General features: G+C 41.5%; 1 protein-coding gene across 15 annotated transcripts in view; it reads left to right on the top strand.

Moving 5' to 3' along the window:
* col7a1l (collagen type VII alpha 1-like) overlaps positions 1–26,680 on the top strand; it is a 428,727-nt gene that overhangs the window by 66,317 nt on the left and 335,730 nt on the right. For all 15 annotated transcript variants that reach the window (XR_011955318.1, XR_011955319.1, XR_011955320.1 and 12 more), the window contains 10 exons: positions 890–1,045; positions 3,054–3,170; positions 6,139–6,285; positions 8,704–8,823; positions 9,970–10,128; positions 12,931–13,050; positions 14,059–14,208; positions 15,829–15,963; positions 18,839–18,985; positions 22,276–22,515. Coding sequence is in view for 12 of the 15 variants with exons in the window: in XM_072562892.1 (XP_072418993.1) it covers positions 890–1,045; positions 3,054–3,170; positions 6,139–6,285; positions 8,704–8,823; positions 9,970–10,128; positions 12,931–13,050; positions 14,059–14,208; positions 15,829–15,963; positions 18,839–18,985; positions 22,276–22,515 (1,491 nt within the window). In the remaining 3 variants the exon portion in view is untranslated. The remainder of the gene's footprint in view (positions 1–889; positions 1,046–3,053; positions 3,171–6,138; positions 6,286–8,703; positions 8,824–9,969; positions 10,129–12,930; positions 13,051–14,058; positions 14,209–15,828; positions 15,964–18,838; positions 18,986–22,275; positions 22,516–26,680) is intronic.

The following is a 26,680-nucleotide window of genomic DNA, read 5'->3' as shown; positions in this document are numbered from 1 at the left end:
CACAGCGAATTAGACTGCAAATTGGAGGAACAACACCTCATCTTATGCCTGGGCAGCCTACAGTCTGGAGAACTCAACATTTAGTTCTCCAATTTCTAATATACTCCCTTCTCATCCCCTTTTGAGCCTCTTCCCCACCCTTCCATTCCTCCGACTGATCCTTCCTTCAAGCTACCAACCGGATTCATTCCTCCCATCGACCAACCAACTCATACCCTCTACCTGTGTTCACCTATCCCGACCTCACTACTCAGCCCTCCCCACCCAAAACCCTCCCCAACCCCCCCAACCCTTTATCTGCAGCTCCACCTACCCCCATCCTCAGTCCTGAAGAAGGGTTACACCCAAAATGTTGACTTCTCCACTTCCTAATGCTGCCTGGCTTGCTGTGCTCTTCCAGCCTCCTGTTTGGCTACCTTCACAGTAACCTCAGCTGGTGCGGGAATTTAACCCATGTAATCCATCAGGAAGCCAGTTAGTGAACCAACTTGAGTATACATTACCAATGTCTATGATAAGAGTTGCAATGCATTTATTTGTTCGATAAATAAATTTAATGATTGTTCTCAGTTAAAAATTCAGTCTCAATATTCAAGTTAGCAGAGTTAACGTTATGCCTCCAGAGAACACATCATGTACCACATTGGTGCTTACAAACTGTGTGTTGAGAGAGCTAGGGGGTGAAATAAATTTTCACAGTATTTTCAATAAAGTGCAAATTTTCTCAGTGGCAAACATAATGTGGCCAAGGTGTCAATGAGCTCCTGACAACAAAATGGATTTCAAGTCCCTTCACCAGAGTGGCAGTGATCCTTGGAGTGAGGTGAAATGTGAAGTGTAAGTGGTACATAACAGCAGCTCACAGTATTAAAACCACTTTGTCATTCAGTTAACAGACCTGGACTGGCCTATGAACAGAATATCAAAGGAGATGTGTCGTTTCATGTGATAGACAATCTGGAGGAAGACCAGGTCTATACCATCAGCATCTACGCTGTGTACCCCGAGGGCCCCAGTGATCCTGTGTCCACCACTGGCAGAACATGTAAGGACAATCATAAACAGTTATAAGTAAAGAGCACTGACATGTCAGTGGCTTGCCTCCTGTTTTAAATGCAACACTATCGTAATTGAGCTTGTACATGTCTAAAATTAGCCAGCTTATTCACACAATTTATTAAGTAATGTAAACATATCTTTGAAATGCCACATTGGAACTTCATGACATGCATGTGGTTGGTATTAAATTTCGGGAGATTTAAATGGTACTGCACTATTTTTCAGTTAAATAAGGCTGGTTCCCAAACATTTCTATGATTCCAATCTGAAGTACAAAGAACTTACCAGTCAGATAGGCTTGGGGTCACTGATGATGCCAAATTCTTCAACATTATTAAGATATTGGACTTGAATTATTTTCTCTCCATATCACGCTCCAAAATAGTTCTTAAGTTATTGAAATAAAAACTTCTTGTTTAACATTCTGTGGTCTCTAAATGAATTGATCAACTTCTCACTGTTTCTATTGACACCACCATTTCCACTAAGCAAAGGTGGTGAGCTCCAAGTACACTCCAGGCACATTGAATTCAGTGTTTGTATTCCCATAAAATACAACCATTTCTCAATCAAATATTTATCCAGATATTTTTTCTGATGGAATTTATCAGCACAGCATACATTACATTGTTGGTATTTTGTTGCACTGATCTGGAGCATTCTGGGTATCCTTTCTTGAGGATAAGGACAAATGAGGAACTGACATTTAGCTCGTCTCATTCAAACTTCTGCAGAAACTCGGGACTGACTTGAAGATTGATCCTGCGCACCCATTCCCCACCTCCCCCAAAACATGGCTGCAAACCCCCCAGATTATAATATGAAATATGATTTCATACAAATAGCTCTGTTCATTTATTACTTGTGCCACAAAGCGCAGTTTCATACCAAAGTCTCTACTTTTTGATCCGCTGCCCTACCAGAAACCGCCATCTACCCAAGGTTGTGTTGAAGAACACATTACCTGGATAAAAAGAAAGAAATGTGCACTGATTGACCTGAAGTGTTTTACTGCTAATGAAGTCACTGTCACAAAAATGGCAACTAAGCTGCTCATTTCAACTTCCCACAAAAAGCAACATGATAATTAACGGCCAGGTAATCTGTTCTAATGATGTTGTCGGACAGATAAATATTGGCTGGGGCATGAGGGAGAATGCCATACTTTTTGAATGGTTCTATGGAAAATTTATGCCCACTTGAAAGGGTAATGTCTCATCCAAATACAGTACCACTGGCAGTATAGTACTCCTTCAGTATTGCATTGAAGTGTTAACATAAATTAGGTACTCAAGCTTCTGGAGTGGTGTTTGCATCTGCAAGCTTCAGACTCAAATCATTAGTTATTGCTAATGTCATTTGAAAGAATTCTAGTGCTAAAACGACTGTGTTGCATGATATACAGTCTTAAATCATAAATGTACTCTAGAACATAGAACATAGAACATTACAGCGCAGTACAGGCCCTTCGGCCCTCGATGTTGCGCCGCCCTGTTCATTCTCAGCAACAGTTAAGTAAAACATTAATTGTCAGTGAGTGGGAATAAATGGAGCATAGGAACCATTCTGAGGAAAGATAACTTACGTAAAATCCAGTGTGGAAGCAGGCCATTCAGCCCATGAAGTCCATACTGACACTCTGAAGGGCATCCTACTCTCCTTACTCTATCCCTGCACTTCCCATGGCTAATCCCCCTAGCCTGCACATATCTGGATACAATGGGCAATTTAGCATGACCAATGCGCATACCTGCACGTCTTTGGACTACGGGAGAAAACTGGAGCACCCAGAGGAAACCAAAACAGACACACGGAGAATGCGCAAACTCCACACAGACCAGTTGCCCGAGACTGGAATCGAACCTCATTTCCCTAGTGCTGTGAAGCAACAGTGCTAACCACTGAGCCACTGTGCTGCCTCACTACAGAAAGTTGATTTGTGTCTTTGTATTAGGGTAGGAGTTTGTTTTAAAAATTCCTTTATTTTCAAACAGTGAAACTCACAGCGGTGAGGAAACTATTTTTGGAGAATATTACAACAGATACCATACAGGCAAAGTGGCTACCAGTTAAAGGCGCATCTGGCTACAGACTTACATGGGGATCATCTGGTATTGTTCCTTTAAATGTATATCCTAGGTTGTAAGTATACTACATTATTTTGTAGCGTTGAGAGTGTACATCCCATACGGAAATGAACCAAAGTCCCCAAACATCCCAGGTCCAGTGTGTCATGAATGGTCAGTTAGCTGATGGGGTAACAAGTCTTGAGTTAAACAAAAACCAAAAGAACTGCAGTTGCTGGAAATCAGAAATAAAATAATAAATTGCTGGAAAAAAACACAGCAGGTCTGACTGCATTTGTGGAGAGAAAGCAGATTTAATGACGAGGGTCCAGTTAGCCTTTTTCAGAATGTGAAGAATCCTTCTTCAATGACCCTTCAACAATGACCTGTCTTCAGACCCTTCTGAACAAGGGTCGGTGGGGCTGAAATTTTCTACCCACAGATGCTGCCAGTCATGCTGAGTTTTTCCAGCATTTTTAAAATTAGCCTGCCACTCTGTATCTATAAAACAATTGAACAAATATTCTTTGACATTTGATTTATGAACACCATGTTTCATTCCATGATGGAGACTGCCATACAGGATTTCATTATCTCCTTGCCTTCAAGCTAATCCTGGATCTACAACAGTGGTTCCAAATCTTTTCAGTAACACGACACACTTCAATGAAACAAAGAATTCTACAGTACACATACTATGAACTGATTGTTCATAAATGTCACATTTACTTGCATTTATTAAAGATATGATTTTACGAGAGAGGATTGCAACATAGTGCATACAACAAGCTAAACAAGGATAAAATGCATTAATGGTTCAAATCTACCAGAACAAAATGCACCCTTTCTGACTGCGAGCATCAACACATTTTCAAAACCTCTTCAACTCAACTATTTTTAATTATTCATGGCCCTTAATCTGTTCTGCTGCACTCAGTTCAGGGGTCTGTTTTCACAGATGATATTTCATATTTGTGACAATATTTTTGAAAGTATAATTTTTGTATCATAATCGAATGGATACATAATTAAAATTCAATGGATCAGAGGCAAAATACTAAATTTGTACAAAATTTCACAGCACCCTTGGACAGTTTCCACAGCCCACCTGTGTGTGTCATGACATGCCCAATGAAATCCACTGATCCACTGTGATGGGAAAGAGTTCTATTCCTCTTACTAATAGGTTAGTTTAATGTGGTACAACTAAGGAAGCAATTTGAGATAGACCAGTGAGCTGTTTCAAGAAAGGTTCTGTTCATTAACTTAATTAGTGGATGATGAGTGTGGTGTGTTCTGGTGTGTTTGTTAGAGCTGCAGTCACAGATTTATAGAACCTTAAGGCATTTTCAGCAAATCTTCTCTTGGCTGGAAGTTGCACCTTGTGGGAAAGTGAGAGTAAAGATAGGCAATTTTCATCTTTATACAATAATGTAAAACAGTTAATTTATTTTATTCATTCATTCATGCATGAATGTGGGCAATGCTGGCTCGGCCTGCATTTATTACCTATCTCTAATAGACAGAGGATAGTTAAGAGGCAACCACATTCTGTCACATATAGGCCAGACCGATAAGTATCGCCTAAAGGACGTGAGTGAACCATTTCACGGTCATTAGGCGCTTAATTCCAGATCTTTATTGAATTCAAATTCAAATATCTGCCATGGCAGGATGCAAACCCAGGTCCCCAAAGATTACCTGAATTTCAGGATTAATAGTCTAGTAATAATACTAATAGGCTAATTGTAAATTAGTAGCTCATTTGTTGCCTCTCACTATTTTTACTTAATTGAAGTGATCCCATACCTAGTGTGCTATCTGTGTCACTTGGTATTATCATACTGTGCCAAAGCACAGACTTAGAAAACATTCATATATTGACTCATTCAGATTTTTAAGCAGATCCAGTTAATGTTAGGTCACCAAAGCCTTCCATTATTCTAGTATTAGTTTGCACAAACTACTCATATATCTTCAAGCAGTAGCCTATTTTGTTAGAATATTTGAAGAAAATGGCTCCAATCCAGCATGGCCAAGTACCCAATTTCACATATCTTCAGGCACTTAACAAGGAGATAGAGGATGTTTGAGGGATTTTTTTAAAACTCTGTTAGCAAAGCTAGTTGAGCCATCAGACTCTGCATCTAGATAAGCAATGATATGACTACCCAGGAATATACATACAATGAAAGCAGGTGGCTTTGAAAGACTGGTGAGACAGTCAGATTTATGGAGACACATATGTCTCTAAGGAGAATAGGTGAGCTTACATATTCCAAGTGAACTGTTGCAGCCTGTAAAAGAGTGATGGAGGTCAAGAACATCATAACTGAAGAAGAGTGATTGGGCTTATAATGTTAACTCAGTTTTCTCTCCACAGATGCTGCCAGACCTGCTGAGTTTCTCCAGCAATTTCTGTTTTGTTTCAGATTTCCAGCATCCACAGTCCTTTGTTTTACTTTTTTTTAACTGATGATCTTTGGTGTCATGTTGGTGAGATAATTAACAAATAGGAAATCAGGCCAGAAATGTATACATCTGGAACAAAGCTGTCCATAAGTACAGAAAATACTCTCAAATGTTGGATTCTTGAAACTGTAAGCCATCCTCAGTGTCAGTGGTAAGGCAAACGGACAATCTGATTACCATGAGTCCATAGGGAAACTAAGATTGATTAATTGCTCAATTTGAATGTATTTCTGTAGAACACAAAACAGGTTTCAAACTATTTGGGCTCAACCCTACACTTTTACTTAATTTAGTCTGTAGGAACATTCTATGGTTACTTTGGATAGCATGATTTCTCAAATCTTTCTCTCAGCTTTGGAAGATTAATAGTTCAGGGGTGAAGGAACAAAGTAAGGTAATGGTTTGATAACAAAATTCATGAATTGTTTTAGAGATGTAATAGTAGAGGAGTGAAAGATTTTCACTGGGAGTGAGGGTTTGATACTGACTATCAAAGAGGAGAATTTTGATAATCATTGTTGTGGTATTTTCTTATCAACAGAGGGAGACCTGCAGAATGTCAATTTAGGTGAAGCCTACCAGTTCTATATGATCCGGGGTCTGCAAGCTGGTACTGAATACACTGTTACTATCAACCCAATTTTTGGCAATGTAGAAGGCCCAGTGGTCTCTGGAAAGATTGTGACATGTAAGTGTTTTTGTTTTAACATCTGTCTGCCCACAAACCAATGTCAATTGTGTGCAGTAATTGTAACTACTTGTGTACTTCTTGCAGTTCCGGCAATGCCACTACTTAAAGATTCATGTCCGTGTTTCTTGGATTGGGATTTATTTCTTGGACTCAGTTGCCGGATGTGCTCCAGTTGACAAGTGGCACACCTATCTGGTGAACTGGTATATAGCAATACTGACACCTTCCCTGTCGTTTCTTTATTTCTCTAAAATTGGGGATTCTGTAAAATGAAGTGTCCTAGCCAAAACCAAATTACCTGCTATAGCTCTTTAGCATAGAAAATACATTTTTAAGGATGGGTCACATTGAATCCTCATTCTGGACTCTTTATAAATGGAAATTGAGAGAGTAGAACATGAGCTCAGCCTATCAGTTTGCACTTGCAGATTTTCCAGTGGTAAGATACCCAGAGCAGAAAGATTTCAGAGTCTAGACCTGTTCCATACTGTGTTAGTTGATCAGCACTGGAATGCTCATTGGAGGATTATATATTCTGCTTCCCTGAATCTGAATAAGGTTGGGGAAACGTGAACTGATCACCGTCCTGCAATACCTGATGAGAGTTTGTGTGTGTATAGGATGAAGGAAACTTTGGGATTCATTGTGATGCTCCCTAAAGTCAAGGTTGTGTGATACCTACTAAGTTTAAACATTTCTAATGTTGGCATTTAGCTGGAAGGTGCTGATGCCAATGGAATTACAGAACGGCTAGAAGTCGTGTTTTGCGAGGGGAAGTTTCTATTATCTTTCTGTATGTGACTTGCATTGTCATCTGATCACTTACTGGATTAGTGGTGCTGGAAGAGCACAGCAGTTCAGGCAGCATCCAACGAGCAGCGAAATCAACGTTTCGGGCAAAAGCCCTTCATCAGGAATAAAGGCAGTGAGCCTGAAGCATGGAGAGATAAGCTAGAGGAGGGTGGGGGTGGGGAGAGAGTAGCATAGAGTACAATGGGTGAGTGGGGGAGGGGATGAAGGTGATAGGTCAAGGAGGAGAGGGTGGAGTGGATAGGTGGAAAAGAAGATAGGCAGGTCGGAAAAGTCAAGGAGTTAGTAACTGAGCTGCAAGTTTGAAACTAGGATGAGGTGGGGGAAGGGGAAATGAGGAAGCTGTTGAAGTCCACATTGATGCCCTGGGGTTGCTGGTTTAAAGGTGGTCTGGAGTCCGTGTGGAATGAGTTGGTTACGGAGGCATGCACTGAGGAAGCAAATGTGGCTGTGGTACCGAGTTTGTTTCACAACATGGTTGAAGAGCTTCAGAGCAGAGGAAATGACCTGGGAGTTGCAGTGGGAGAGGGACTCCCTGAGATTCTTGTAGAGAGAGGAGGAAAACTTCTTCAAGGCAGGCATCCTTGCAAGAGGATTCGCAGTAGGGTTAAAATCAACAAGGTAAAAACAATGACTGCAGATGCTGAAAATCAAATACTGGATTAGTGGTGCTGGAAGAGCACAGCAGTTCAGGCAGCATCCAACGAGCAGCGAAATCAACGTTTCGGGCAAAAGCCCTTCATCAGGAATAAAGGCAGTGAGCCTGAAGCATGGAGAGATAAGCTAGAGGAGGGTGGGGGTGGGGAGAGAGTAGCATAGAGTACAATGGGTGAGTGGGGGAGGGGATGAAGGTGATAGGTCAAGGAGGAGAGGGTGGAGTGGATAGGTGGAAAAGAAGATAGGCAGGTCGGACAAGTCAAGGAGTTAGTAACTGAGCTGCAAGTTTGAAACTAGGATGAGGTGGGGGAAGGGGAAATGAGGAAGCTGTTGAAGTCCACATTGATGCCCTGGGGTTGCTGGTTTAAAGGTGGTCTGGAGTCCGTGTGGAATGAGTTGGTTACGGAGGCATGCACTGAGGAAGCAAATGTGGCTGTGGTACCGAGTTTGTTTCACAACATGGTTGAAGAGCTTCAGAGCAGAGGAAACACAATTCTCCTGATGGTTTGACTTTTATACTTCTCCATATCTCCTCCAGCCCTTCAATAGTCTCTCCACTCAAATGAGTCCTTCACATTGATTATTTGTACATCAGTCCATCTCCACACCCTGCTCTCCCCTTACCCTACCATTGGTAGCAATACCTTCAACCGTTTAAGACTTGCACTCTTAAATTGGAAGCTTTGAGACCATTCTTACAATCCACATCATTAACCAAATCATTGGTCACCCACATAACCTAAAATTTCTTTCTGTGGCATGACATCCATTTATTTCAGAATTATGCCTCTGGAAAGAACCTAGGGATGTATTTGAATGTTTGTAAGTGTAAGCTGTTGCTATTGGTTTCCTAGAAAAGATATTTACTAACAAATAAGAAAGAGCTACACTCATTTACTTTTTTATCCAAAACTCTTTGATGGATATTAGCTTATGTTTTTTTTCCAGTGGCAACAAGTTCTGTCCATATTTTGCGAGCATCGTCCATCACTACAAGCAGTGCCATCATCATGTGGAACGTTGTCCAAGGTGCTACAGGATATAGATTAGCATGGGGCCCCACACCAGGTACTTGATACATTATCAAGTGAATTGAGACAAAGGAGAGAGTTGTAAGTGTTGCAACATTGTTAAATTTAGACATGGATCGTGCTAAGCATGAATCACATTGTGTTCATATGAATCACATAGGATATTTTTGATTAACCAGCTCATAGGTGTTATTACATACCTCTGGAACTAGTGGGTCTACTGGCTCAGAGATAGGGACACAACCACTGTGCCACAAGAGCCTTCTGAGTAACTGGTAAGCAAAACCAGATGGAGGGGTGGAAGATTCCATGATGATGGAGAACCTAGTGACCCAGCTGGATTTTGTCATAGCCTGGCAACTTTCATAATCATCCTTTCCATTGCTAGCCCAGAATTTATTGAACTAAGTTTCACTAGTGACATAGTGGGATTTGCTAACTCAGTGCTATAACTCTTGTGTCCACTTAAGCAGTGATATTCAAGAGGGTAGAGCAGTGAGGCACAGATTTCATTCTCCCTGAATTAAGCTCTCATTTTCAGTGACGCTACGTTGGGATGATATTTTGTTGGAGAATCCAAAGGACAAAGTTGCACCAAGCAGTTCATCAAACCTCCCTCCCTAATATTGTCAAAAAGAAACTAACTTGTGCATGGTGTATAATGTTATCTTAATGAACCATGTGTATATTTAACATGTAGAATTTTTACAAAGATCAGTGCATTATTGAAGAACTACCTCTCTCTCTCTCTCTCTCTCTCTCTCTCTCACACACACACACACACACACACACACACACACACACACACACACACACACACACACACACACACACACACACACAGAGAAAACAACACAAACAGCTAAAAATACTCATCAAGAGATATCTCCCATTGTAGCCTCCACCTTGTTGAGCCGACATGTGACACATGTCCATCTGTTTTAGTTAATGCTGAGAAAACTGCTCAGTAATTTATAAAATTCCACATTACAAGGTCTACAGAGGTACGAGGAGATGGCCAGCATCATTACCTTCTCCAGAGAGCCAATAAGTTAAGCTTCCGCAAGATTGACTACATTCTGAGAACAAGTAAAAATTCAGCTGAGCCCGCGAAGTTTCCATTATATTTCTTTTACAGTTTATTTCAAAGAATTGCTTTAATGTCACTTTTCCTTGTTTCCAGAGTTCATTGGGAGCGACCGGCCCCGTCAAGTAGCTTTGAACAGCAGCACAACATCATATCAACTCAAAAATCTGGTTTCCAATACAGAATATGTCTTATCCCTTTATGTAGTCTTTGGTTCTGCTGTGGGCCCTGGGATGACAGCAACTATGAAAACAAGTGAGTGACTTTGTGCAAGGTTAACACTGTTATGGCCAGACTCCAGGAGAAGGTCACAGATCTGTTATGAATCCAGATGGGACACTGCCCCATGGTCATTCTCCAGGATGAGGAGGGAAGAGCTGCCTCCCCTTTTTATTCAACTTCTTCCTCAAATATTCACAACAAGGTTGATCCCTTCCCTTGTGGAAACCTTTTCCCAGCTCAGTTTAATGTCTGTATTTTTGGCTGTTAGTCTGTTGAGTCTCCTATAGGATTCTCTCTGTGAGGCACAGTCCGTTTTCTCACTGCACCTTACCAAACCCACCACAGTACCGCCCACCCTGCTCCATTGATTCTTTTTATCCATACACAGGGCTGTCTAGTGAACAGTCTCAGCTGCCACTTTGCAGCATACTTTAGCACAATGGAACTTGAACTACAGGCTAGTTTAGTGTTGTGCCAACTCTCTAGAACATTAGCATTTGAGCATACTAAGAGAAGGGTTGCAGTTGTTTTATAATCCCGTTCCTTGGAAAAGTAAAACTTAAACATATCTTCCCTCCAGATCTGCCTTTGTTTCAACTCATCAAGTTGGCATGAGAGATCATAGTTGCATTATTTGAATGGTATTTCTCCTTTTGAAGTGTTGCTGTCTAAATCTCTTGAAACGTTTCAGGTGTAGAACTCCATGATTCCTCTTGGAATTCAATGTAATCCACACAGGGATTTGAGACAGTTGCTGAATTTGGTAGTTCAATATATCCATAAGTGATTTGTATGATGATCTGTTTTCATGATGACACAAAATGGGGTGATCATTTCAGGTGTCATGAAAATATTATCCTGTTCATGAAGTCTATAAATGCTAATTCTGAAAATTGAAACAATCTCCAATTGCAGTCATTGACTACCTCCCAGGTCAGGTAGTAGCCACTAGAGAAGGTTAGCTGCAGGTACTCTGATCTATCATGGTCGATATTTGGGTTCAATTATTCATTCTTCACAGACAGTCCAGAGATGGATTGTATATTTTCTTTTAACTTTTATCTTTTTGGACCTGCGTGTTATTTCTGATCTGTGTCATGTGTGCTGTGTAACTATTTCTCCATAAGCTCAATCTTACTGTTAAATTAAGAAAGTCTGGTTAAATGTGGTTCCTTTCAAAACATAAATTCATTTGAGTCTTGGAAAAAAGTATCCACAGATATAGGTGTCCTTTTCAAATTAACCTTGTCATGACAGACTGTGGGGGTGGATGAAAAACCAAGAGAAGCCTGATCACCTCTCCCCACTTGGAAGTTTAACATTTGAGGTAACCTGTTTAAAAACATAAAACGTTGGGGAATCTCACCTGTGGACTAGTCATTGTACATATCAATGCCTCAGTAAAACATTGATGTAGTTGCCCAATTATCAGCACCTTGGGGAAAGATTGTGGCATACATTTGACTCAAGATCTTGGCCAGAAATTCAAGTGTTCAGTTAACCCTCAATGGAGAGAGATTGAAATAGCCTAGAGACAGTCCCAATGATAAAACATATTTTGTGGAGAAGCTGGGAAAATGACATTGGTTGCTAATTTGAAATCATTAGGGCTCGTTGCAAAGGAACACACAAGATGGTTAAAACTAATCAAAGTGTACAGGTAAGTGCAAGAAGGGACACTATTAGTTTCTGAATCAGAAACATAGAGGACAAACTACCAACACAAATGAATATTGAATTGTTAGGATCCTATTCAAATGTGGAATATTCAGGGCTATAAAATCGTACATACAGTGAAGTCTGGTGGTATGTACATGTATGAGCTAATAGGGGTTGCTTCACTACTCTATCGCTGTAAACCAGTGAGCTACAGATGCTACAAGACCATACCATCAATGTCTGCCTTATTTGCCAATCCAGTTGATGACTGTCTACCATCAGAGCTTCTTTCAAGTCTTGATGTAAACCAGAAGTTAAAAGTAACCAAATATAATTGTCCGCCTGATGTCTAAGATCACAGGAATAGAACCAGTAAATATGATCACAGTTCAGGAAAGTGAAATCCTAAGGTAAACTCTTAAGAACTTAACTTATATAACAAATTATTGCCTCATATGGTGAATGTGGACAAATCCTTAATGTAATAGAGAATGACAAACTATAGAACTGATGCTAAAGGAGGTGGGGGATGACAGCAGTATGTTTTGAACAGAATGCACATTTACAGTAGAGCTGGATTGATTCAGATATTGCCTGCAAGTTCATCTTATCCAAAAGAGAGTGGAAGAACTTCCAGCCACTCATCTGAAAATGTACTGGCCACAGTGTTAGCACATACTACTCAGAAGGATCCCAAGACTGATATTTAGTCGGTGCTGATTTATTTGATCGCACTGGGCTTCCAATGGGAGGGTAACAGGTCATAATTCCAATGGGGAATATTGATAGGAATGTGGCAGAAATGACAGATGTTTGTTTAAATCTCTCCCAGTAGTTTCCATCAACTTTCCACTGAAGTTACACTGGAGGATCAAAAGACCCCCCCCCCCCCCCATTGGAAATCCCTTAGAAATGCCATAACTCTGCTGGAAAGGAGTATGTGGAAAGAATGGATGAATACAAGCTATAGCTTACTGATGAAACCTTATCTTCAAAGTGGAGTACCCTATCAACGCCCACAGTTTAGACTCACTTATAAAGAATGCCCACTTGGACAAATAAACAACATCTGTGCATTTGGTTCCTAATAAGAGATAATGCCTTTTGGGCTGGTTTAAAAAAAAGTATATTCCAGTGAATTGAATGAATTAACTGATAGTATTTTCTATACTGTAGGTCCACTTAGTCATGTATCAAACTTCAGAGTGACCACATACACCAATACCTCAGTGTCTGTAGTCTGGGGTGCTACTGTCGGAGCAACAGAGTACAAGATAACATGGAGTCCGACATCAGGTAAATGAAAAGAAACCATCACTCTAAATTATGCAACCGAGGAACACCTCTTATTTGTGTTTCCAAATTGTTATTTGTGACTGTAAACAATTATTATTGCTGCTAAAGTTTAAGACTCTTTTTTTGTGATACCTTATCATTTAGGATGATAGCATTTTTGTACGTAGAGTGTCCGGGTTACCTTGAAGAAAGCTTTTACCACTACCTTATGTCAGTTATTTGCGCCAATATAAAAACGGTGGCATTTCAATTTTAATTTTAATGAAGGATTGATAATTGACATTATTGATGAATTCTGTTGTTTTACGAATCCCATTTGACAACTCAAAGACTGAAGATATTGTTACTACATGATTTCATCAACTACTGAGTTAGTGAGATTGAAAAAGAAGCCCTGAAAACCACAAAAGAGCTTCCAAACATTATAAATCGCCCTCGAGAAAATCTCAAGAAGTGTCCTTGAAAGTAATTACTTTGACATGGAGCTAGATTCAAAGAAGTGGAGCAGTTTTCATAACTTCCTCCTTAACAGCATTGCAGGTCTACATGCAGTACATGGATGGTTCTAGAAAGCAGCTCACCACCACTTTCTCAAAGACTACGACACAATAAATGTCAGATAAACACAGGGTCTGGATTAGTGGTGCTGGAAGAGCACAGCAGTTCAGGCAGCATCCAAGTAGCTTCGAAATCGACGTTTCGGGCAAAAGCCCTTCTGATGCTGCCTGAACTGCTGTGCTCTTCCAGCACCACTAATCCAGAATCTGGTTTCCAGCATCTGCAGTCATTGTTTTTACCTTGTAGATAAACACAGGGGTCAATAGAAGGATATGTTGATGGGATTAGATGGAGGAGGCTCATTTGGGATATCACAAGATTGTATTTAGCTCAATGATCTCTTTCTGTGCTATAAACTCTATTTAATTCTATTTATTCAATACTTGCAGTTTGCATTGTGATTGTATAAATTGTTTCTACAGTCTTTATGTTTCATTTATTCCTTGCTAGGGAGAGGTGGTACTCAGAGTCAATATGTGGATCGCAGCACACTGTCTTACCATATTGGACACCTAAACCCTGGAACCCGCTATACTATTAGCATCAATGCTGTGTACAGGAATTCTGAGGGGCCTGCAGCATCTCTTTCTCAAAAGACAGGTAATTGTGAGGTGGAACGGGAGCACTGGCAATGCCTTTGCATCCATTCTTTGTGAAAAGAAAGTTGGGTATTTCCTGGGGGAGTCAGCAGAATGATAGTGGGATCTGAAGGACTAAAATACAAGGACAGAATACACAGGACCAGACTTTCTGGTATCCATGCAAACAGAGGCTGGATGCAGCACGACTGAAAAGTTATGGGCCACCTCAGAAGACTGGAAACATCGACTATGATGTAAATGTTTGGGAAGTTTAAACCTCCTCTGGTCAATTATCCCGATTCTGGAACTCCAACAAAATCCCCAACTCTGAGTTAGAGTCAGAGTTGCTGGAGGGTTCTGACTTACTTGCCTGAATAGTTACCCAGGAAATGTTAAGGGGGTTAAAACTGGCTCTAACTCCAGTGAGTCTATTAAAGTGATCCCTCCCCCCATCACTCACTCTGATCCCCCAACCACCACCCCCCCCACCCCTCTCCCCGCCATTGCTGCAAAGCTGCCTGCACAATTTCCTGGGCTGTGTATATTGGGACGGATCCTACATCAGAAGTCAGGCCCAAGAAATTCACAGAAAGAAAATAACCAATTTGTGTTATCCCGGTCAGAAATGTGGCCATTAAAATTGGTTTACACTCTCTTGATGATGAAAGACTGAGGGGTACTCTGATTTGAGTGGTTACGGCAATAAATGAATTCATTAAGTGGTGATATAGAAATGGAGGAACTACTTATCCTGCTGAGGCAATCAGAATGGTGGAGATGGTATTCAAAAACTAGGGTTTGGCTACTCAGGAGCAAACACAAAACAAAACCCTTTTTTCTCACAAAAGTTAGTAGAGATCTGGTGCTCTCATTCCAAAAGGATTGTGTGGATCTAAGGGAGAATCATAGCTTTCAGGATTAAGGTTGATAGATCTCCGATGATTATGGGGATCAAATGATGTGGAGCAAGAGCAGGTAAATGGGTTTGAAGTGCAGATTATTCACAAATCCAATTGAATGACAGAGCAGAGGGACTGATAGACCTCCTTCTGTTCTGATGTGTGTGATTACTTTTTATTCTTGAGTCTCGGTAAAAAGCTATGAATCGTTGGACATCACAGAAGTTAAACAAGAGAAAAGATTTGATCAATTAATTAATAATAACTAGTTGATATCATTTGGGTTTTAAATTTTTTTTTAATTGTAAAAGGAAAGAAAGAACTTAGGGGGAGAGATCACATTCAGTGGATGTGACCTTTTCAGAAGGGATGAATTTGAGTTGAAGATGGTCTTGAGTTCAGCTCATTAGCTGAAAGAGTATAAATCAAAGTCCCTCTGTTAAATCTTCATTTCAAGACAGTGAGAAAGAAGGGTATTTAGGACAAAGTATTTGGATGGAATCAGAGAAGAAAATGGTGGTAGATATTTTGCGCTGAGCATTCACTGGTTCCTTGTGAGTGAAAGCCTCCATTGCAAAACATAAGGATAGGGCTTTTGCCCGAAATGTCGATTTCGAAGCTACTTGGATGCTGCCTGAACTGCTGTGCTCTTCCAGCACCACTAATCCAGAATAAGGATAAAGCAGCCCATGGGATGCATTATTGTTTGTAACTACAATGAATTGTTCCATCATTTGCAGCTTCTCCAGATTCTGAACAAGTCCAATCAGTGAAAGAACTGAAAGTCTTCGAAACTGGATCCAACAGCTTAAAACTCTCATGGAAAAAGATGCCTGGCATTTTAGGATACAGAATATCTTGGGCTCTGCTGCGAGGTAGTGGCTTTGTCTTGTTTATTTAGATCCATTAAGATAGAGTTTAACTTCTTCCTGTGTTTACATGGTACATATTTCATGTACTTGTTAAATAGGCAAACAAACATATTTGCCTGATAGATTGCCTGCAGGTCAAAACATACTGCTCCAATTCGCAGCCAATAAATGTGGTGTTGGATAACATGGAGTGAGAGATGTCAGTTCCAAACCTGTCAACAGCAGCCCACCTCCTATTCCATTTTCTATCCTTCAGCTTTAATCTACATGTCATCCATAGAGTGGCATAGCACAGAAGGAGGCTGTTCAGTCCAACAGGCATATGCTAGCTCTTCATAAGAGTTATCAAATTAGTTCTAGTCACCCTGCTCTTTGCCTGTTGCCCTGTAAATATTTACACTTCAAGAGCACAGAATGATTTTGTTACTCATCCTCATTCATGTCTTCTCAAATTGTTAGGCGGGATGCTGAATACCCAACACAGGAGGTGGGGTTATCTGAAAGGATGGAGTCAGAGAGAAGGGCAGGAGGCTTACTGCAGTGTTCCAGTGAAGCTCAGTGCAAGCTGGAGGAACAACACCTCATTTTCCACTTGGGGACCCTGCAGCCCTCCAGACTCAGTATCGAGTTCAATAATTTTAGGGCCTGAACTCTCCGTGCCCTAGTCCCCAACCTCACACACCAGGCCTTGTTATCACATAGTCTGCCATTACACACTACCTATTTTTAGCCATTGATGGCTATTCCCTATCCCAGCCAGACCATCATCCACTTCTTTGTCTGTCCAACCGTCTTCTCTCTCGTTGGGCGCTATCCCAAAATATCATTTACTCCTTATCCCCTCTCCCTATCCTATTTTCTACATGTGAACTGACATTTTCCTAGCTACCATCAGTTCTGTGGAAGTGTCACTGGACCTGAAATGTTATCTCTGGTTTCTCCTCATAGATGCTGCCTGACTTGCTGAGTTTTTCCAGCAAATCTTATTTATGTTGTATCCATGTGGTTCCTGATGAAGGGCTCCTGCCTGAAATGTTGATTTTCCTGCTCCTCGGATGCTGCCTGACCTGCTGTGCTTTTCCAGCACCACTCTAGTCTGGACTCTGATCTCCAGCATCTGCAGTCCTCACTTTCGCCTATGTTTCAATGCCGACAGTTTTGTGTGGGTGTCCTCAGTTATAGTGAGGGTTGGCATGATTGAGAAGAAAGCCTCATGTTGTTTGTTTCTTCAGAAATATCCAGTGTTCCTTGCCCATAATAGACATCAATGCTTTGTCCACCTGACCCAACAATGCTGCACCCTCTGCAAAACCACTGTGATACTCCATCAGCCTGCTTTTCATTTTATTCCTTTTAGTCTACTCTCTCTTCCTCTATCCAAGCTGCCCACTCATGGCTGAATAGAATGCCCCAGTCATTGCTATTCATAGTTGAGTCTCCTCAGTGAATGTCCACAGGCTTTTCACTTTTGAGGACCGTCACAACTGAGCCTAATTCAATCCTCCCTCTTTGGCACATGTGGATCCAGTTTGGGACATGGCTTAGTGATTTGGAACAGGCACCTTTTGACAGTTTTTGAAATTCATGAATGTTATGGCCTCATCCTACTAATACAAGAAAATATTATTGAATGAACTTTGGCCTGGCTGGTTCTGTATTGTTCAGATGTACCTGTCAATAAAGTTGTTGAATCATTGTTGGAAAGATAGAGGAACATTAGACATTCACCAGTTTAGTGGGACTCTCGTCTCAAGCCCTGCAGGTGCCGAGACATTGACCCGCTTGAACTCCCTGACATTTTGGTTTAGGTTGGAAAATTCCCTGGGGCTCTAAGTCCCCTGCCGATAGGTTTGAAAGTGGAAGGGCAGGTGGCTTTCCCACCTTCTATCTCCCACCTCTGCCCTAAATCCCATAATATCATGAGCAGGAGTGGAGTCAGATAGCTATTAATGCCCATTTAAGGGCCTCATCCTGATACTAACAATTATCTGTTGATGGGAGTAACACATGGGCAATCTAGCAGGCTGGGAGTGGAAGGAGGAAGTCCCTTCTTCATTGGATCCTGGGCCCATTGGATGGCCACCCACCTCGGTGGATGTCCCACCTAAGGATTGATGTCCCCAAGGTTGTCCTTTCCCCATAGCCGCTCAAACCCTGGTCCACATCCTTCTCACAGACATCCCTCCCCACACCCAGACTTGCCAAGTTCTGGTCCATTGCAGCTTGCCTCCTTATTACCAGAGTGCAGTACCAATAGTGGCTACCATTCCTGCTGGCTCCACAGGTACATTGAGAACTGATTGGCCAGCAGCTCTCTGTGTCAGGACCTCCTGTTTCTGAGGATCAGTATTTTCATCACCTATCTATTAATGGCCAAATATTTGTGGAGTAGCCATTCATCCCTTGGGGTGCCTCCCCAAGGAGCATTTCAACAGGATTAAAGGGCCAGGAGATGTGGAGACAAGAGTATCCTTTGTAATTCAGGCCATGACCTGAAATGTCCTTTGAATGGAAACTCTGATTTTTGCCTCAGACTGTCAATCCTTCAGAATTTTCCTGAAGTCTCCAGGAATTAATGACTCATCTCCAGGATCCTGTGGAGAGCAGAAAAATCATAAACACTTTTAAAGTAAAGGTGTTTTCTTTTCATTTTACTTGACCAATTTGCTAATTTTAAGAATATTGAAAAACAAAGGCTGTAATAAAACCTTCAATACTTCACATCCAGCAATGTTGGCAACCCAACATCTGCCATACTTGGGGTAAAGCTGCATCAGTGAAGCAGGTGCAGGTCCTAGGAAATCCCCAGCCACAATATTGGGCATGAACCAAGAACAATGAGCAATGAGACAATCTCCTTGTTCACTTATCTCATCAGGAGGTCCTGAGAGGACAAGAATTGTCCCGGCCGATGCAACACTCCATGTGTTAAGTGGATTGCAAGAGAGTTCTACATACACTATCCGAGTCTCGGCTATGGTTGGAAGCAGACAAGGAATGCCCGTTGTCATCTCAGCCCAGACACGTAAGTGCCCTTGTTATTGTAGTTTCCGAATCCAGACGTATTCCGGGCTACAGTGAGGTCTACCCAATAGGCCTCAAATAGTATGAGTCGATCCTGTAAACATACAGACTTACCTACCCACACCTACACAATCTCACATTGCTACTTCAAGGAAGGCATCATTGGCCATTGGTGTAATCATATTCATCATGGCTAGTGGTCTCTCCCAGTGTTGCTCACAAGGTTGACAATCGGCCAGTTTTGAGTGTCATTATGTTGCTGTCTCTTCTCACTACAGTACCCATTCCCTCTGCACTGCAGCCTTCCTAATCACTTCTGGAGTGTGTTGCTGACTCACTGGGCCTGCCTCAGGTTTTGCTTCATGCTGCTTCTGATTGGCTCAGTTTTCAACTCTTAACATAGAACAATTTCAGTAAATGATCAATAATAATGAATATGGACATGTTAATGCAAGCCTTGAGAACCATTAGAACTGTCTGATGCTCGCCCAAGCATTCTTTCTGACTGGCCTACCCTTGCCTACATTAGCCTGAAGTTCTGTTAGTCAAACACAGCCTAATCAGACAGCTAAACTGTCAAAATTCACACAATGTTCACTATTGGCTAATTAGAATATTGCTGTACCATTTGTACACAAACAGTCATGAGGTAATCCGTTTGCTAGAAAAAGACCTTCAGAGCCATGAATCAGTCAACCAAACAAAAAGTGACACTATGTTTTAAAAGAAATATTGTGATACACTATAAATTTGCGTACATTTGAAACTCTGTTACTCATATCTAAATACTCACTGAGCCCCATTCGTACATCAATCATTGACCTACACTGGCTTCTGGTCAAGCAACAACTCAATTTTAAAATCCACATTCTTTTTTAATCAAATCCCTCCATCTAGACCCTCGCCCTGCTACCTGTATAACCTGTATCACCTCCACAAACCTCTGAAATTTCTGCAGTCCTCTAACTCTGAGCATTTGCAATTCCACTGCTGTCAACTTGTGGAACTCCTGTTTTAAACCTCTCAGTCATGCTATCCCTTTTTATTTCTTTAAAATGCTCATGAAACCCTCCCTTTTTAACCAAGCTTTACATTGTCTGACCTACTATCTTCTTAATGTGATTTTGTGTCCCAGTTTGGTTGATAGCAGTTGATCCTGGCACCATATCAATGTAACTTTTTTTCATTTAATACGACATAGAATCATAGAGTCATAGAGATATACAGCATGGAAACAGCCCCTTTGGTCCAATCCGTCCATGCCGACCAGTGGGTAAATGTTCTGTCACTGAGGAATATTGAAAACTAAGTGTACATCGAGATAGAAACAGGATACTAGATGTCTTCTCACACTTGCACTCACCAATTCCATATGTAATAAATTTGATACACTCCATAAGCTCTTTTTTCCCCATTTGATGCTGCTTGTAAGAGCATAAGAGCACTGAATAAGATGCTTTGAAAATTGTCTCAATTCCCCTAACTACCCTGTATATAGGAATCCGGAAGGGCACCACTGGAATAAATGTACAAAGCAGTAGTTTCCGGGGTCAGGCAGATTTAGGAAGCAGCCTGCAATGTCATAGAATAGCCACCAGAGGGCATAAAGGCAAACCGGTGATGTTAAAGCACTTCACCTGGAAGTGCACTAAATATTCAGATTAATCTACCCAATTCAAATGGTTGCAAATACATTTCAACTCTGTATTCTCAGATCTGTAATTAAGATTGAGTTCTTGTAATCCTACAGTTGAGTTCCTATATTTCTATTGTTTTTTTAGTTTTTAGGCTGTTTCCGGTGAAAGGCTTCCCAGCAGCCCATACTCGCTTCACAACATAGTCTCAGGCCTTGGCTAGTTCCCGACTGGAATCAGGGATGGAAAAATAGAAAGGACCCAGCACTCCTCAACTTTTCCCAAGGTGGTGGAGGGTCAGGAATTATAGTCATAGAGGTGTCCAGCATGGAAACAGACCCTTCGGTCCAACCCGTCCATGCTGACCAGATATCCCAACCCAATCTAGTCCCACCTGCCAGCACCCGGCCCATATCCCTCCAAACCCTTCCTATTCATATACCCATCCAAATGCCTCTTAAATGTTGCAATTGTATCAGACTCCACCACATCGTCTAGCAGCTCATTCCATACACATACCACCCTCTGTGTGAAAAAGTTGCCCCTTAGGTCTCTTTTATATCTTTCCCCTCTCACCCTAAACCTATGCCCTCTAGTTCTGGACTCCCCGACCCCAGGGAAAATACTTTGTCGATTTATCCTATCCATGCCCCTCATAATTTTATAAACCTCTATAAGGTCACCCCTCAGCCTCCGACGCTCCAGGGAAAACAGCCTCAGCCTCTTCAGCCTCTCCCTGTAGCTCAAATCCTCCAACCCTGACAACATCCTTATAAATCTTTTCTGAACCCTTTCAAGTTTCACAACATCTTTCCGATAGGAAGGAGACCAGAATTGCACGCATTATTCCAACAGTGGCTACTTGGTGCTAAGGGAATGATGTACTAGTGGGAAGAACAGTCAAAAACTAGCAATACTTAGAAATGAACACATTGGCTAACTAAAACTCCATCTTGAAGCACATAAGATGAATTGGGAGTGAAGTAAAACTCACAAATGACACGCACTGGCCTGACTTGTCTCGTAAACTTCATAGTGGAGTTCCATTGCATCTGACATGTCCATTTCCAGGTATTGCTTTTTTTAAAACTGTTTTTACCCTCCCTCTGGTTTGGCACTAAATCATTTCCATTCATTCCAACATTTGTCCAAAATAATAATGTAACCCAATCCCTAGCAATCCACCCATACTGTGGATTAAATTTGGGAGCTGGTTCAGGAATGCATGCAAAATCAGGAATTTTTTTTAAAAATGAGATGGTTTAAGTGTTAAAGACCTAAAGTCAATTTGTTGCAATCTTATCTTAATCAAAATTTAGGATAATAAAGTTCTTTATAAAGTAAAGGTTGGTCTGCAAAAAAAGTTACAATAAAACAAAGATCTGCAGTTGCTAGAAATCTGAAACAAAAACAGAAATTGCTGGAGAAACTCAGTGGGTCTGACAGCATCTGTGGAGAGAAAGCAAAGTTAACGTTTTGAAGAATGATCACTAGACTCAAAACATTAGCTCTGCTTTCTCTGCATAGATGCTGTCAGACCTGCTGAGTTTCTCCAGCAATATCTGCTTTTGTTTAAAAGAATGATTTTACCTAAAATAAGTAATTGCTGGGATTCAACGGCATTGAATGGAAAAACTGATTCTCTATGTTTCCACAGGCTCCAAAAAGATAGCAAAACCAGTTGTTATTTCACCAGTCACTGAGGTGACCAAAATTGCCCCTGCTTTCATGTCCCGGATAGATACCGCTCGACAAGCCATCAGCCGAAGCAAGACAACTTCAGCGCCTCCGACCCACACCACACCCATCAGGAAGGTCACTGCTACCACCAGCCCCACCACAACCTCTGCCGCTGCCAGGAGGCTCTCAGCCCCTCAGACCATGCAGGATGGACCTGGTAAGTCAGCTACCCAGTTACAGGTTAGCTGAGGAAAAAAATATTTTCTGTTCATTCTTTGACCGCTCCTGGTGATTTCTGTCTCCTGGAACCAGGTCTTTTCATTAAACTGATCATCTCATGAGTGATTAGAAAATATCTATGGAAACAAAGGGTAATAGCACCCAGCGTTTAACGTAATAAAACGTTGTGAATACTCACATAGACAGGGCAGTGTGGACTAGAAGTGGCTCTCCTGGAAGTTAGAGATGAATTGTGCAGTTTTCAAGATCTTTAGGAAACCTGATAGGGTAGTTTGGGAGAAATTATTTCCACTTAGGAACAGACATAAAAACAAGAGCAGGCCTTAACACACAAGGTGGATACATGGAGTAAAATCATTGATCAACCATGATTTATTGAATGGCAGACCAAGCTTGAGGGGCTAAAAGGCCTCCTCTTGATTCTGTGTTCCTCGGAGAATTAGGACAGTTGACTATGAATGAATGTCATTCCTCTTAGAGTCATAGAAATGTACAGCATGAAAACAGACCTTTCGGTCCAACTCATACATATCGACCAGATATCCCAATCTAGTCCCACCTGCCAGCACTTAGCCCATATCCCTCCAAACCCTTCTTATTCATATACCCATCCAGATGCCTTTTAAATGTTGCAATTGTACCAGCCTCCACCACTTCTTCTGGCAGCTCATTGCATACACTTACCACCCTGTGCATGAAAAGTTGTCCCTTAGGTCTCTTTGATATCTTTCCCCTCTCACTCTAAACCTATTCCCTCTAGTTCTGGATTTCCCCACCCCAGGGAAAATACTTTGTCTATTTATCCTATCCATGGCCCTCATAATTTTGTAAACCTCTAGAAGGTCACCCCTCAGCCTCCGACGCTCCAGGGAAAACAGCTCCAGCCTGTTCAGCCTCTCTCTGTAGCTCAAATCCCAGGGGGTCAGGGGAGGACAGGGGCTGACTGGGGTGCATGGGAGGCATGGGGCAGCTGGATCAGGGTCACGGACAGTGGGTAAGGGCGGATTGGAGCCGACGTTGTGGGCAGAGATGGACGGCGTTAGGAGGTGGGTAAGGGACGGACAGGGTGCGGGTGTGGGGGCAGACAGGGGTGGTTGGGGGCGGATGGTGGGCCACAGGGTAGGGGCTTGCGCTTGGTGTTCTGCTGCCTAGCCTCCTGAATGGGGAGCAGACTAAGCAAGTGTGTCAACCCCATTGAACTGATTGGGGGAATGGTGGTGGGAGGCTTCAGCAATGATACAAATCCCTTACTCACAAGTATGTCTCTGCTCAGAAACAAACCCTGAGACAGAGAGAGGGAGCAAGGCATGCAGAGCGAGGAAAAAAGAAACTTCAGAAAACGCCAAGCCCCAGAGGAGAGGCATTGAATCAAATAACTGAATAATCAATTATCCGAACGAAATATTGCCCATCCATCTTGTTCGGATAATTGAGGTTCCTTTCTATATTAAACAGTATATGCTTTCAATGTAATGTTGACATAAGATACATCCTTCAGGATTCCTGATTAAGGGCTTTTGCCCGAAGTGTCGATTTTCCTGCTCCTCGGATGCTGCCTGACCTGCTGTGCTTTTCCAGCACCATTCTAATCTTGCCTCTAACCTCCAGCATCTGCAGTACCCACTTCCGCCCTGTCAATAGATACTGCCAGACATTCTGAGTTTCTCCAGTCCTTTCAGTTTATGTAACTTAAATTCTGCCCTTTCTAAAATCCTTGCACATGTATAAGCAGATACACAACGAGATAAGATACTAATTTGGAGATGCCGGTGTTGGACTGGGGTGTACAAAGTTAAAAATCGCACAGCAGCAGGTTATAGTCCAACAGGTTTAATTGGAAACACACTAGCTTTCGGAGTGTCACTCCTTCATCAGGTGGTAGCTATAATGAGTGGGGAAGGAAAAACAACAGGCAGGGTTCTGGCACCAATCTGGATCAAAGATGCTGACAACTTGTTTTCGTTTGGCTTTTTCCAGTTGCCCAACTGTTCACTGAAGGCATGAGGTTACCAGTACACTGTTTCTCAAACTTTCATTTCTCCTTTCAGTGTCTCTGAAGGTGGTTCTCCATTTTCCTTTCAGCTGGTGGTTTGCAGGGAGCGCAATTAACAGAGAAATGGTCAGAAAGAGTAACTAACCACTCTGGTTTTATTTCATTTCGCCACATCCAGAAAAAAAGAGAGATGGGTGCTCTCCCTTCGCAGGCTGGATGTTTCTGGAGTATTATATACACACAAAGTTTATAGCACCCTGCCAGGGAACCAGTCAGGAAGTTGCTAATATGCTGAGCTCTCCCAAAACGACAACTAATTGAAAGGCCAACCAAAAGACTGCCTCTGGGCAGAATTGTCCTGAATACACACAGGGAATGTTGATTTGTCTGGAACTCTCCACCACTGCTCCAGTAAGACAATGTGTATATATCAATGTGCTCCAGTAACTTGTTTTTCTTTAAAACTGCTAATATCTTTGTATAGTTTCCTTGGTTCAAAGCAGTATATTTTCCCATTTTTAAACCACAGTCCAACAAAAAATGGGCTTTACAAACAGCTAACGAAGCTTCAGAGAGACTGTTGGGGTGAATGAAAGATTGAGAATCAGTGGACCCATCATCAACAAAGGGTTGGAAGGAGTTGAAAGAAATCAAAAGGAACTGAAGGAAATTAACTCATCAAAGCCCATGATGTGGACTAGGGCCAGAACTGAACTTCCCTGAAGTTTTTTTCCCCTTCCGCACACATAACATTTGTGTCTTGTCTCTGTGTAACTATTCGTATGTGTAATGGTCACCACATTACAGGAAGGATGAGGGATCTTTGGAAAGGGTTCAGAGGAGATTTACTAAGATGTTGCCTGGTATGGAGGTCTTATGAGGAATGGCTGAGGGAGTTGAGGCTGTTTTATTGGAGAGAAGAAGGTTGAGAGGTGACTTAAGTGAGATATTCAAGATAATCAGAGGGTTCGATAGGGTGGACAAGGATAGCGTTTTTCCTCGGATGGTGATGCCAGCACAAAGGGACATCGCTTTAAATTGAAGAGTGATAGATATAGGACAGATGTCAGAGGTAGTTTCTTTACTCAGAGAGTAGAAGGGGTGTGGAATGCACTGCCTGCAACAGTAGTAGATTCACCAACTTTAAGGGCATTTAAATGGTCATTGGATAAACATATGGATGAAGGTAGAATAGTGTAGAATAGATGGGCTTCAGATTGATTTCACAAATTGGCACAACATAAAGCGCCAAATGACGTGTACTGCACTGTAATATTCTATGTTCTATGTGTATGGAAATTTTAAAAAAGGGTAGACTTTAAGCTGTAGAGTCTTAAGAGGGCAATTTATGTTTCCTTTTTTGCCTTTGGTTAAAAACAACTTATTGGCAATAAACAGTTACTTACTTGTTAATGGAAACACCTGGTCAACATATTTGTTTAATCTGAGATAGGTAGAATTGGGGCAATTTAGTGGTTTCAGCAAATTTTCAATTTTGTGATGACTCTGGGAATAGAGGGGTTTGATTTCCAGTGCACCAAGTCCAGAGAGTCCTGATAATGTGTCATCCATTTTAAAACACCTTAAACAGAAATTATTTTCACAGAAATATAGTCAATAAATCCTATACTTTGCAACTATAATTATGCGATATAGGATTATAAAAATGTCAGAATACTATAACAAGATAATGTATGAATAAAAATTACACAGGGTCTTTGTTCCTCATTTGAGAACAAAACTTTATGAAACTTCTATTGAGAGAAACTGGGAAAAATTTTCAAGAACTTGCTACTCCTTCTCCATTCTCCCATATGGTGTTTTGGATTGAGCATATACTGAGAAATTGTTTTCAAAGATGGCAGGGCTTGTAATTGAGGGGTACAAACTGAATGTATTTGGCAAAAGGATCATGAAGGGATGAGGAAAAAAACAGCGAGCAGTGATCTTGAATGGCCCATTGGAAATGTTAATGGAAGCAGGTCCGAGAGTAACTTTCAAAAGGGATTTAGATATAATGTTGTTAAGAAAAATGTGTAGAGATGTGGCGAAAGAATTAGGAGAGCTGATACAGAGATGATAGTTTCAAATTGTCTGATTCTGTAAAAGATAGTGGAATTGCCAATTAGTTGCTCCAATTTGGAGACTC

Source organism: Chiloscyllium punctatum, chromosome 44 (genome assembly GCF_047496795.1).
Source record: "Chiloscyllium punctatum isolate Juve2018m chromosome 44, sChiPun1.3, whole genome shotgun sequence".
NCBI lineage: Eukaryota > Metazoa > Chordata > Chondrichthyes > Orectolobiformes > Hemiscylliidae > Chiloscyllium > Chiloscyllium punctatum.
The sequence above is the reverse complement of the archived record's forward strand: the minus strand, read 5'-3'. Positions and strand labels throughout refer to the sequence as shown.